The sequence below is a fragment of the Fukomys damarensis genome, unplaced genomic scaffold (assembly GCF_012274545.1).
Source record: "Fukomys damarensis isolate Sample0158 unplaced genomic scaffold, DMR_v1.0_HiC HiC_scaffold_6, whole genome shotgun sequence".
Lineage (NCBI taxonomy): Eukaryota > Metazoa > Chordata > Mammalia > Rodentia > Bathyergidae > Fukomys > Fukomys damarensis.
The window spans coordinates 32,129,978-32,144,032 of record NW_022900918.1 but is presented as its reverse complement, the minus strand read 5'-3'; the positions used below and the strand labels follow the sequence as shown (position 1 = coordinate 32,144,032).

General features: G+C 42.6%; 1 protein-coding gene across 5 annotated transcripts in view; it reads left to right on the top strand.

Annotated features, from left to right (window-relative positions):
- Positions 1 to 14,055, top strand: part of Stk24 (serine/threonine kinase 24) — a 151,386-nt gene that overhangs the window by 90,572 nt on the left and 46,759 nt on the right. For all 5 annotated transcript variants that reach the window (XM_010604573.2, XM_010604572.2, XM_010604571.2 and 2 more), the window contains exon 2: positions 1,019 to 1,249. In XM_010604573.2, coding sequence (XP_010602875.1) covers positions 1,019 to 1,249 — 231 coding nt within the window. The remainder of the gene's footprint in view (positions 1 to 1,018; positions 1,250 to 14,055) is intronic.

The window sequence follows — 14,055 nt, the reverse complement described above, 5'->3', positions numbered from 1 at the left end:
CTTTGCTGTGTTAACAGACCCTGAGATTGGCCCTGCGTCCTTTCTCTCCCGTGTGCAGGGTTCTGAGGGTAAATGTGTCTGTAGGGCTTCCAGGCTTGTGGTGTGGCGGGGGTGCCACTGGCACTTGGGGCTGGGGAGGTACTTACGCTGAGGTCCGCAGTGTCCCTGGGTTGCTCTCTAAATGTCAGGTTCCCCCCACCCCCACCCCATGACAGCCAGCATTCCCAGGTGCCCCTGGGCACGACAGTTTCCCATATTTCTGACACAGAGAGTGCTTGCACATTTGTAGCCTGCAGGTTGGTGGTGAAGAGCTTTTAGAAATCGTTTTGAGGTACGGCATCTTATATGATGAAAGAGAACAGGCTGTTTATTCTCTAGGTCAGGTTGTTCAGGAGAAGGCATTAGGTGTAAATGAAAATGCGTGGGACTGTGTGAGTATTAGACTCGAAAGCAGTCTGTTAGAAATAGGCTATATTTTTCTACCCTGTAAGCTAGTTAACCGATGGTTTTGTAAATACTCATCTGAATTTAGGAAATTTGGGAGGTAGGGTATGGAGAAAAGCGGAAGTTTTATTTAGATAAGAATGAGTTTTTTCTCTTTACTTTCCCTTTCCTTCCTCTCCCACTGTCCTGATTTTTCTTTGGTGTGGTAGAGCTTAAACCCAGGGCCTCACGCACGCTAGACAGGAGTGCTCCCCTGAGTATATCTCTGGCCGGATGGAGTTTTTGGTAAATCTAGATAAACAGGTTTTTATTCACTTTCATTATATAAAAGTTGGAATCCTTACCATTTTTTCTGCTGTAACTGGGTAGTTGTTCTTCTTACACACTTGCTGCATTTAATAATCTAACAAGACCTGGGACTCTTAGGTCCTGACCCCGAAGAGCTACGTCCGTGAGCAGCTTGACCCTGGATACAGACAGACCAGTCCTGCCAGGACTGTAGCCCCCAGTGTGAAAAATAAAATGAAGAAACACTGTGGTGTATTGAAGTTTTCCTTCTTTCCTTCTCCCACAGAACCTGAAAGCAGACCCAGAGGAGCTTTTTACAAAACTAGAGAAGATTGGAAAGGGCTCTTTTGGTGAGGTGTTCAAAGGCATTGACAATCGGACTCAGAAAGTGGTTGCCATAAAAATCATTGATCTGGAAGAAGCTGAAGATGAGATAGAGGACATTCAACAAGAAATCACAGTGCTGAGTCAGTGTGACAGTCCATACGTAACCAAATATTATGGATCCTATCTGAAGGTAAGGCTTAAAAATAACACCACTTTCCATCATGCAGCACACAAGGACTCCAGGGGTGCAGCGCTTTTCAGAGGGAGGAGAGGTGTTTTGACCTTTGTGATCAGAAGAGCCTGGCTTTGATAGTTTTATCACCTTAAATGTTACCTATAGAAGTTTATTTTTGATGAAAGTATTTGATGTAGTTTTCTTTCAAACAAAGAATATTTTGAATGGGACTTTGGCATCAAAACTATGCCTTAAGTTACTGTTAACAGTAACCATTCATCACCTAATTTTAAGATGGCTTGTGAGTAGTGATAAAAACCCATGCCATCCAAAGAGAATCTCTTGATATTTTCAGTCATCACCAGAGGCTTAATTTAATACTTTTTTTTTTTTTTTTTGGTTTTTTTGAGACAGGGTCTCACTATGTAGTTGAGACTGACCTGGAACTCACTATGTAGCCCAGGCTGGTCTTGAACACTCACAGTGATCCTCCTGCCTCAGCCTTCTGAGTGCTGGGATTATAGGTGTGTGCCACCACGCCTGACCTATTTAATACTATTTTTGGTTTTTTTTGGTTTTTTTTTTTTTTTGGTTTTTTGAGGCAGGGTCTCACTATGTAGTTGAGACTGAGCAGGAGCTCACTCTGTAGCCCAGGCTGGTCTCGAACTCACAACGATCCTCCTTCCTCAGCCTCCCGAGTGCTGGGGTTACAGGCATGTGCCACCATACCTGGCTTAATACTATTTTTATTTTTAAATTTTTAAAAAAATTTTTGGGAATTGAACCCAGGGCCTCATGTTTGCCAGGCAGTTGTGCTGCACCACTGAGCTACATCCCTGGCTTATTAATACTATTTTTAAAACTCTTGCTAGAATCAATAATGGTAGTGGTGGTAATTACTTAGCTACACTTTAAGAATGCTAGTTGAGTAAATAATTAAAGTAGAAGTTTTAATAATATAACATTACAGATTGTCCTTGGATTTTTTTTTTTGGTACCGGGAATTGAACTCGGGTCCTTGCACTTGCAAGGCAGGCCACCGAACCGCTGAGCTAAATCTCCGGCCCTGTCCTTGCCTTTTACTCAGTTGTTTACCTGGGAAAATGTAATATTAAAGTGTTTTTCTGATCCTGTGTGGAACCGTTTCTCCGTTTCTGATGTTTGAGGGTCTTCCTGTGCTACCACCAAGAAAGTCCATGACTGTCCTTGGGTCCCAGCTTTCTAGACATGTCCATTTCACTGGGCTTACAAATGTAGTGTCTTTCAGTGCGTTCCTGCAGGCCTCAGCCACTCGGGGGACATGCATGACTGTCCAGAGGGTGGCTGGTACCTCCTGATGGGCCCGTCTTGTGCTGCCCAGTGGGACAGTCATGCATGTTCCCCGGTGGTACAGAGTTGCCAGCAGCGAGACATAAATTATAGCTGTCATGAATCTGTTAAATTCCTGCGTTCTCTGCTAAATAAACCTACTTCTTTGTGAAAAGAGATAGTGTAGGTTTTTGTTTTGTGGGAATATGATGATAAAGCGGAAGTCAGAGGTTAGAAATTTTGAGAGTGCCATTGTTAAACCAAAACGAATATTTAAAGCAAGTCAAAATTGAGTGGGAATCCTATTTTTTCCCATTATGTAAAGGATGGCAGTTTGTCATAGATCAAATGTGGCATTTTGAAATGGAAAGAGTAAATTTTGGAGTCAAATATCACTGGACTTGCATCTTCCCATCATTTACTTAGGTGTGTTGCCTGAATAATTCCGTTAAAGTTCCTTGTTTCCTTATTTGTAAAACAGAAAATGACAGTATTTTCCAGTTGTCACAGGATTGGGGTGTGGCTTCAAACATGCAGGGTGCTGCATTTCATCCAGCACTGCAAAACAAAACACAAAACAAAAACGAAACCTTTCTGAAAAATTAAATAGGAATTAAGTGTGTGAAAGTGCCTGCATCTGGTAGCTTTTTAAGAATTGTTCATTTCCATCTTTAATTAAATTTATTCATACCTCACCCATTATATTACCTTGCAAGGAAGGCAATTTTCAGTGAAGGTATCCAGTGAGGTCACCAAGAAGCTGGAGAAAGGACAACAGCAAGATGTACGTTGCTGCACTGGTGCCTCTGGGCCGGTCCTGACAGGGAAAAGGGAGAGTGCGATACGTTTTATCAGTCATTACATAATCCAAGAGAACTCATGCACCTTCCCTCGGGGGAGGCCGGGGTGCTCGGTGTGAAGTTTCTGTGGAGGACCAACTGCAGAACAGACTCCGCTGGTACTCTGCCCTGGTACTGTTCAGTGTCCTCTGTGGGTGCCTTGAGCAGTGGTGGCAGGGCACAGTCCAAGTTGGATGTCCCATGCTTTGCTCTGTCGTAAGGAAGATCCTCACCAGCTTTTGGTGAAGCATACCAGCTACCTGTGGAGACTGAGGATCTGTGGTTCAAAGTGCTGCCTCACCCTCGGCCCGGAGGCGGAATGCCCCTGCATGCTGGAGTAGCTGGCTGTCCAGCGGCCAAGCACATGTGACCCTGACCGTGTATCGAGAGATCCCATCCACATTCTGGCCTGAGTCGCTAAGTCTAGATCATTAGGTTCCAAATCAACCTAATCTTGATCTAGGATTTTCTAGTGTATTTTATTTAGTTACCATGATTCCAGCTGGTGTAATAAACTCCTGTACTTTATAATGACTCAGATAAGGTAGAAATTTCTCTCCTCCTCATAGGTTGCCCTGATCTGTGGGCTCTTTCCCTCTATACACTGATTCAGGAACCCAAGCTCCTCTGTGTTCTTCTTGTGCTCACCTGGTTAGATCGATGGGGAAGAGGGATGAATGGAGACTCCTGTGAGAAAGTCTGATGTGCTGAGTCCTAGGCAGAGAGTGCGTTGCTTCTTCCCCTGTCCCCTGGCCAGGACGTGGCCCATGGCCATACCTGACTCACAAATTTTGTGCTGAGCTGAGGGGAAATGGGCTTGGTGCACATTTCCATGTCTTTTCCAGAATTCACTAACTCTAAAGGAAACGGAGTAAGTCATGGGATGGTAATTGTCTTCTGGTCAGATCTAAAATTTAGTAAATTTGTTGAAAATTATTTTTCCAGGAAAATTGTGCTTTAGGAAATGTGACTGCCACAAGAATGCTAGGAATAACATTGTCCCCATTGTGAAAAGTTGCCCTTAATTTCATCTAAAAGGTGATTCTGTCTTGTTTGGCTAAAGATTTGTGAACTGCTGGTACCAATATTAGCTGTTATAATCAAACAGGATTGGAATCCAGAGCTGTAGAGAGAATGCCAAGTAATCCCTGTCCACTGCAGGACAGTGGTGAGCCAGACTGCTCTTCGTCACAGGAGGGGCTCGGCAAGCCTGGTGGCGCAGCCCTGTCAGGCAAGATGCAGAATAAAGCGACTGCTCACACGGGCAAGTCTCTGACACACAATTGGAAATACCTCGTGGTGTGCTGGTTTTTATTGCCCCTTTAAAGCACTCCCATAGCCTTCAGAGCTAATATTCTTAGCTCTTTAAGAGGTGATTGGAAAGAACGTCTTTGAATTTTACCCTGTGTTAAGGGGCTTTTTACATAGCAGGATCAGGCAAAGGAGTGATTACCTGAAGCTGGTTTCTTTGTTGTTGGGTTAACATTCAGAGGTTTTGTAATTGTTTTTTTTTTTTTTTTTTTACTCATCTAATCTAGAAAAGGAGATTAAAAATAACAGGGAAAGAGCGTGAAAAAGACTTGAATGTTACCAAGGATCAGGAGAAGAATGTTAATTTTAATTGTATAGCTACGGTCAAATCACAGAATTACTTTACAGCATATTTTTCTCCCCAAAGATTAAAAAACAGGTAAGGTGACAATTTAGAGAAGAGAGGGAAGGATGCAACATTGGGAATTTTTGTTTGTATCGATGAATACAATGCCTGGAAATGTCTTTGTCTTAGAGATTATCACATACCCTTAAACTTAATTCACTGTGGTGTAAGTGGCTAATTTTGGAGAAATTAAACCAGATAAAACAATAATGAGATGCCTCCATCTTCCAGCTGTTGGAGCTTTCTCCCACAAAAACAGCATCTACAAGGTCAGACTGAAACTATGCATATGGGAAGTTATGGGGTGGACAGGAGGAGCAGAGGGGATATTTTGGGTGTGGCGTTAGTCCGGCTGCTAAGACCTAAGATGCTAACGGGACAGAGTGGTCCACAGTTCATGGTGTGTTTCTTCCCCTCCTCTGCTGGCCCAGTATTCTCCTCAGCGAGGCATCTCTTGGTGTTTTGTTTGGGGAGATTACAGCCTGTCAGAACCTCCTCCTTGAGCTTCAGTCAGGATCTAGTCAAATCCCCACGGTTGTGCTCATGGCTGGGATATGATTCTTGGATGTCACTGTCAGGATGCTCCTTGGCCCACAGCTTCCGAAGGGATAAAATGCAGGTGTTACAGGCTGATCAAAAAATAAGGGGTGTCTATTTTTTAGTTACAGTAAAAGACATATGGCATCAGTCTTCCTCAGAATAGTCTCCCACATCTTGAAGACATTTAACCCATCGTTCTTGCCACTTTACAAAGCAGTTCTGGAAGTCATCATTTGTGAGTGTCTTTATAAGGCATGATCAAAAATACAGTGAATGCTGCTGATGAGTGCCATCCAATGGAAAGGCGGGCTTGTAAAGAATATTATGATGTTCCTCACCCACCTTATTCACCAGATCTGGCACCAGGTGACTTCTAGCTCTTTTCCAAAGAAACATGACTGTGACAGGTAAATGTTCTGAGTGATTCAGGACAGCGAGGCAGTCACAATAGTGCAACTAAAGATACTTGTTAAAGAAGACTTCCAGAACTGCTTTGGAAAGTTACAAAATCAGTGGAATAAGTGTGTTCTACATAAGGGAGGAGGATTAATGGCAATGTGTCCTTCACTGTAATACATTTTTAAAAGTCTAAACATTCACTGTATTTTGTGAGCATATGTCATAAATAGTCATTTTGTGATATTACTACAAAATTTCAGATCATGTATGCACGGTGCTGATATGTAGTAAGTTTTATAAATGTTCATTTTTTTTTTAATAAGGGGAAAGTTATCTGAGCCAGATGACTCAGAATTTGTAAGTCTAAAAAGCAGATTGTTGACATGCTTAAAAAAATGGCTTTATCATGTTTTTTATATGGTAAGCTACTTAGTTTTCATACATCAATTCAGTTTAAAGCAAATCAGTTGTAAATTCCCAACTAAACAGAAAAGTAAGAGGGCTAGCAGTGGGTCAGTGGCACAGTGCTTGACTGGTATGTGCAGAGCCCTAATGTAAGTAGCGGGGAGGGGGACAATAAAAGTGCGTGTTTTTCAAATCTTGTAGTAGTTTCTATTACAGTGTCATTATAGAGGAAAAGTGTCCCAGATCCTGATGTACAAGTACATTTTCATGAGTTCCTAAAAACTGTCAGGGTAAGTTTTCCCCTCAGATTCACCAGAAGACTAATATGGGAAGCCCTCAGTGTGTTTCAGAAGAAGTACAAATCATTCTGGTATTGATACAATACAGTCGGTGGATAGATGGTATTGATAGAGTACAAATACACAATCTCACTTAGATTAATTCCTTGAAGGTGTAGTTTTTCCATTTCTGGTTTGTCCCCCACTTCACCCTCTTTCCCCAAAAGGAAAACAGTAGTCCCCGATGAAAAGAAAGACTTACCTTTAGGGAAAGAAATGGAAAGATGCACAGTAGGTACAAATGGCCAGTGTCTGTGAGTGGTGTTCCTGCAAAGTTACTCCTCTCTGGTCTTGGCTTACGCTTCTTGTCCCAGCATCATTATTAACAGCTGCCTCCTTGACTTTTAGACACATCCTAATTTGGACAATAGAATGTAATTGGCCTACTGTGCTTTATGTCCAGGGAGAAACCCACATGTATATACAAAATTATGCTTTTCTGCCTTGTTCATGCTGTTACAATTTTATGATCTATTTTATATCTCAGAGGAGAATTATTAGCCTCGTGATAATGAGCAAATCTCATTAGGACACATCTGTATGTTATCTTCACTCATACCTTTCTCCTGTTTCTTGGAAAACCATGCTCTTGTGCTGACCTGAACTTTCCGTTTTAGGCACGTGTAGGAGTACTGATGTGTTACTCGCTTTTGAGAACTGCACCTGGTAGCTGTAATTTCTTATGTTCCAGAAACTCGCTAAAGTACAGTTTCCTTCTTCATGTCTTTCCTACTTCCAAAGACAGAATTCCAGCAAGTGGAGAAAATAAGGTGCCGTCTTACTGTTTTGGTACATTTGAGAGATGATCTGCAGCTTATTTGGACTGGAGTTAACCAGACTTAAAGAGCCAGAGAAGCCCTCTTGACTGTCTCACTTTCTGGCTGTATCAACCACCCACATGCGGGGCCGTGGTGCTCTCTGTGCTGCTGACCACTCCCTCACCCTTCTCTCAATGAGAGCCAGAGGCAGTGTCTGCGGCCTCCGCGGGTGTTGGTGCCTCTGCTGCATACAGGACAGCCTCCTAACGAGGGACTACCTGGCCCATTTGTCATTGGTGCCTCTGTGGAGAAGATCCTGCCCTGTAGAATAAGCAGCCATTTTCTGTCTCAGAGAAAGGCGTAAGAGTACTGATACTCTAGAGCTGATATTTCAGACTCAGGAGAACCCAGAGGGTGTTTTGCACAGAGAACCTCAGACTGTGACTGTACCTGGTTGATTTCTGTGGCCAGACCCAAGTGTAGGCTTTGTGAGCAGCCTTAGTAAAGCACACTTCTGGTGTGTCTGGGTGGGTCATGGAGGTGTAACCTTGGGGCTGTGTCTGGTCCTTGGCCCCTTCTTTGGCACCATTCCCTTGCTCCGCTTCCTGGCCGCCATGAATCGAGCGGCTTTGCTCTACTCTACCACTGCTGTAGCTCTCCACCATGGTGTTCATGCCTAGAGCCAGCTGAGCATGGACTTAACCCTCTGAAACCAAGAGCCAAAATAAACCTCTCCTTTAAGTTGTGGGTGTTGGCCATTTTGTCCTAGCAACAAGAAAGCTGACCAATACACCTTTTTTTTTTTTTTCTGTATGAGGGATTGAACCCAGGAGCACTCTACAGTTGTACTCTGAGCCTTTTTTATTTTGAGACAGGGTCTTGCTAAGTTGCCCAGACCCCACTGAACTTGGAGTCTTCCCTCCTCCTCTTCCTGAGTAGCTAGAATTATAAGCATGTGCCACCATGCTTGTCTCCTTGCTTTTTTTTTTTTGCCTTTTGTGGGTATCTTAGGATTTTAGTTGTGATTTTAAAAAGTGGCAATTAAATGTGCTGAGATACTCAGTGCTGATGGTGAGCTCTTCTCACTGTAGCCCAGTAGCCCAGAACTGACCTCTTGGCTCCTACGTGACCTGTTATATCCTGTTAAGTCAGTACTTGGTCATTTTCTTACATTTCTTTCCTTTTTTCCCATTTATGGACCTTAGAGGAGGAGAGTTAAGTGTTTCAGGTTTTTTACATGATGGCACCACACACATTGTTCTTTATGACTGTTTTCTGTGTTAGCATGTGTGTCCTTACCAGATCAAATTGTCTTGTGCACTGTGCATGGGTTTATTTTTCCCTGTTACAGAATTAATTTTTACAGTTTGCACACAGTAAAGTTAACTTTTTAAGGCATACACTTGTCTGTGCCTTAACTTACATGTAGATTTTTTAATAAGCACCACAACAATAAGATACAGAACAATTTCGGCATCCAAAGAATTCCGGAGCAGTTTTGTCTTTCTAGGGTATCATAGATGGAATCACCACGCATCTTTTTGTTAGTAACTTCTTGGACTTAGTGTTCTGCCTGTGGGACTCACCTCTGTTCTGCAGCTATTGCTGAGTGGTACACCATTGTCTGGATATACCGTCTTGACCTTTTGAAGGACATTTGAATTGTTGGAAGAACTTGATGGTTATGAAAAATGTTGCTGTAAACATTCACGTATTTTTTTTGTGTGAACATTAATTTTTTCATTTCTGTATGACGATAAATCATCGATCAGTGTCTGTATTGCCCAGTGGTCATGTCATTTTACAGTCCCACCAGCACTTGGTATTTCCAGTTTCTCATGTTAGCTATTTTGGTAGGTGTGTAATGGTACTTTGTGATTTGTTGTATAAATGCAGCTGATTTCGAGTGTCATGCCATACGATGTGCTGTTTCTGTGCCGTTCACTCTCTGGAGTAAGAGTCATTTTAGTTAAAAGTACAGCCACTTGATTGTTCAGAAGAGCCTTTCCAGTTTATGTTCCCACCAGCAGTATTGTTTTGTTTTCCCCATTTGCTCCCCCCTTCCTGTCTCTCTCTCCTTTCAAAAAACTTTTTGAAAAGAAAGCTCTCTTAGGCTGCAATTGGCATATCATACAGTTCACCCACTTAACACGTTCCCATTGGCTTAACAACCAGTGGTCCATGCACGACTGTCCCATTGGGCAGCTTGTATCACTCAGTGGGACCATCCATGCTCCCCAGTGGGACGGTCATGCATGTATCACCGCCGGTGTAGGCGCTGCCTGGCCCTGTTGTGAATGTTAAAATCTGCAGTTCAGTTACTTTCTGATATATGCACAGCGTTGAACTATCACCAAAGTCAATTTTGGAGGATTTTTACCCCAAAAAGAAACCTTGTACCCTTTAATAGTCATGCCCCATTTCCTCCCAACATGGTCATCCACTGGCAACCACTAATCTACTTTGCATTTCTTCAGATTTGCTTATTCTGGACCATAGAATGTAAATGGAATTGTAGAGATGTGTCATTTTGGGTCTGAATTCTTATATTTAGCATAATGTTTTCAAGGTTCATGTGGTCACATGGGCATTTTTTTTTTTTTTTTTTTAACTGCAGAATGTGTTGGATTTCTATTGCTGTGACAGTACCCATAAGAATCAATTTAGGTGGAGGGGAGATGTATTTTGGTTGACACTTTCCAAGGTTTCAGTCCGTGTTCCTTGGCCCCATCCCTTTGGGCCTCTGTGAGGTAGAAATCATCATGGCAATGGGTGAGGGGGTTGGGGGGTGGAGCAGAGTAGCTCATTTCACAGCCCCTGAAGCAGAGAGGAAGGCCAGGGTCCCAGTGTCTGTTATGAGCAGGCTCCAGCAGCCTTACTTCCTTCTGCCAGGCCCCACTTTTTAAAGCGGAGCTAATAAAACCATCTGCTAGAGACCAGCCCTTGAACACTTGAGCCTTGGGGGACACTTGATCCAAACCATAACCCTGAGCTATACTGCATGTATGCACGTCCCATTTTCTTGTTGTCAGAGGAGGGACATTTATTTGGGTGGCTTGGGACACTTTGGCAGTTAGGAATAATGTCACTATGAACATTTGGTTATTAGTTTTTCTGTGAACATCATATTTGGATTACTTTTGGAAGTCTACCTTGGAGTGGAGTTGTTGGGTTATGTGGTAACAATGGTCAGGCTTTGGAGGAACTTTGTGCTTTGTTTGGAAGGTACTGTTGAGACTTTTCCCAAATGGCTGCATCATTTTATATTCTCACTGCAGTAAACAAGGGTTCTGATTTCTCTTTATCTGTTCTGTTACTTAAAATTATAGCCATTTTAATGTCTATGAAGAGGTTTGGTATGCAGTGCCCTTGTGCTTAATGATGTTAAGCATGATTTATCCCCCTTCTCTCTAATAAAAATGAAGTTGATAATTTCCCCCATTTCTAGTATGACTCAGTATTTCACTGTACTTATTTGTGCTTTTACTATTAGTTGTAAATTCTACGATTTGTATTTTCTTAGCCATTATAATTTCTGTTGAATTCTTTGTTCATTGCTTCTGCGAAGTTTTATGGTTGGGTTTCCTGTCTTTCAGTGTTTGAGATATCTGCTTGAATTACTGAATCTTGGTTTTAGGTGCTGTATCTTCTCTGACAACATCACATCGCTGTAAAGCCCGAGCTGTCCATTGTGGGAGAAGATCCTTAATTTTGACATAGTTGATCCATCAGGTTTTCACTTTAGGGTTTTTGCTTTTAGGATCCCATTTAAGAAACATATTTCCTTCCCCTAGGTTATAAACATGCTGTTTTTGCACTAGATTTTTAATTTTCTTTCCCATTTTTAGAATCTGAAGTGATAAGAGGCTGGGGCAGGAGGGAAGGAGAACTCTGGGTGGCTCCGGTTGCCATGTTGAGTCACTGGCTGTTTGCTTTTGAATTTGCCATAACAGCGAACGCCGTCATACTTTCCCCTCTAGTACTGAGCCCAGGCCTCTCTGTACCTCGGGCTCAAGCTTGACTTGGGGAAGAAGTTTGCAAAATTGTTTTTGGGAAGTAAAACCTAGATAGAAAGGGGGAGGAATGTTTACCTTTCATGCATCATTTTTCCGTTCCTTTTTGGGCACCCTGACCCCAACTTCGAGAGACTGGAGATCTGCCTATAGGTACTCTGGTCACGTATGTAGCCTCTCGGTCTCTTTCCTCCAGTTCTTAACAGCCTCTGGTCTGTTCTGCTTAGCTTGTCATTTGATACAGTCTTCCTTGTGTACCGTTAGAGGAGATGGTCAGAGGTTAGCAGGGCTGGGAAGGCACTTGGGAGCACCTTAACCCTACCTGTTCTGTAAATTAGGAAACTGCCCAGAGAGGTGGAGTGATGTCTTCTCCTGTTTCGGGCTTGTGCTCACTTGGTAGCACCCCTTTGCACGTGGTCCCTGAGATCCACTGACATCTTGAGCCGATTAGCAAGACGGTGGGCTTGCAGGCTTGAGGTCTAGGAACACTTTTCACACCTGCCTGGAAGCTGAGGCTATTAGGTAACATCTTCCGATGGCCCTATTTGTCCTGGTGTTGAATTTTTAATTACAGCCACCTTATTTATGGGTAGATCACTTAGCGTACTCTTCCTAACTTGTCCATGGTTCTGTTTTCTCTCTCACTGATGTGTAGGTGACATTTGCATTGTATGCACGTGCGTTGAGTGAGTGTGAGGTTGCACTGGTGGTCAGGGCCCACTCTGGCTCAGATCCAGAAGCCAAGGCAGTGTCCACAAGTCATCTACACATGTGGCTGGGAAGCTGGGTTCCAGTGACCACAGCGAGGGGACTGCCCTGTGTGCGGGAGATGTGGTCATGGGAGCGCTGTGTGGCAGTTCTTGCCCTTCTCTCTCTCCTTATACTCAGGCCTGGCTGAGCATCCTGTGCGGTGCTGCGGTCCTGCCCTTTCCTTGTTGGCACCAAACTCCTCACCTGTGGTCGCCTGGAGGATAGATGAGTAGTGGTTATGTTCCCGCTCCTTACCGCCGGTCCTCACTCCGTAGGACACGGTTTGCCACAGAGCTGTCCTTCCTGGTGGCCGTACTGACCTCATCCTGGTGCCCCAGGGCAGGTCTAGAGTAGCCTTGGTTTTTATCTGACAATTGAGATGTGTTGGGCTCTCAGACTGAGTGAGGGCTTTGGATGGAGTTTGTTTCCAGCCATCTCAGGAAGGGGTGATGACTGGTTTAGTTTTTTTGCCTTCTTGTGAAAACCTGCCAGACTCAAAGCCTTTGATAGCATGTTTGTCGCTTGTGGTGAGAATAAGTTAATCTGCACTGACTTTTTTTTTCTTTCCTCTTTGCTGATAGCTATCTTAAAACATTTGAATTAAACTTTGAAAAAACAAATGCCCTCCTTCACAAAACTCTTGAGTAGATTGACTACTCCCCTTCCCCACCCACCCCTCTTTACCTAGTGGCAAGGTTCAATTACTTCATCCACATGTTTATCTGAGGGAAAGTGGGGTTTTTTGGGGGGGAGGTTATTTTTGTTTTTTGAGACAACGTCTCACTGTGTAGTCCAGGCTGGCCATGAACTGTAGCAATCCTCCTGCCTCAGCCTCTTGAGTACTGGGATCACAGCATGTACCACCTTGTTGAGCTCAGTTGTGTTACTCAAGGGATTTTTAAAGGCTGGATAATGGACCATGTAGAAATGGTTTAAGTACTGATATGTTCACATTGAGTGGCGCTGCCCTGCTGCAGCCTAAATGGCTGAGAATACTTTAACCTCTGATGCGCAGGATGCACATTTTTATATCGCATTAGGCACTGAACTTGGTTTAATGAATATTTTTTAAAAATTTTTATTAAGTTTATTGGTGCAATCTAGGCATACAATACAGTTACATTCATTACTGGGATCCTGTACGTAATTAATCTTCATTTTCATTTATTCCCCTTGTCCCTGCCCTCCCTTTACCGCCTCCTCCCTTCCCATTTACAAACACTTTATTTCCATTTTTTCATTTTCTCATATTTTTTCCTCTCCCTTATTACCTTTCTCCCACCCTTCCCACCTTTCCTACACCTTTAGCCCTTTACTTCCTATTTCACATTATTAATTATCTCATTAGGATCCTGTGTCTTATTATAGTTTTTCACACCAGGGAAACTATTCGGTATTTCAGTTAAAGAAATCTCTATATGAACATTAAAAATAGGGAATCCTAAAATAAAACTAAAAAGGAAAGTAAAAGAGAAAAGGCAATGATGTAAAATTAAAATAATCCTTAATTCTGAAGATGAAAATGGTCCTTGAACATATTTAAATTGCTTCTTGCTCTTGTAGTCTTATATTATTCTCTTTTTTTCATTATTTAGAGAATACTTTCATTAGTTTCTGTAATCAAACCCACATAGATATGACCTTACATATTTAATACAGTGCATTACCCCTGTAGAAATGGGAAAAAATTAACATTTCTAGACCAATATGGCTATTAATTTCTGTACAGTGCCAACTCAACACAGTAAATTGGTATAACTTTCCAAAGTCGACACCACAGTTAAAGTTTCCAAAAATTCAAATTATATATATAT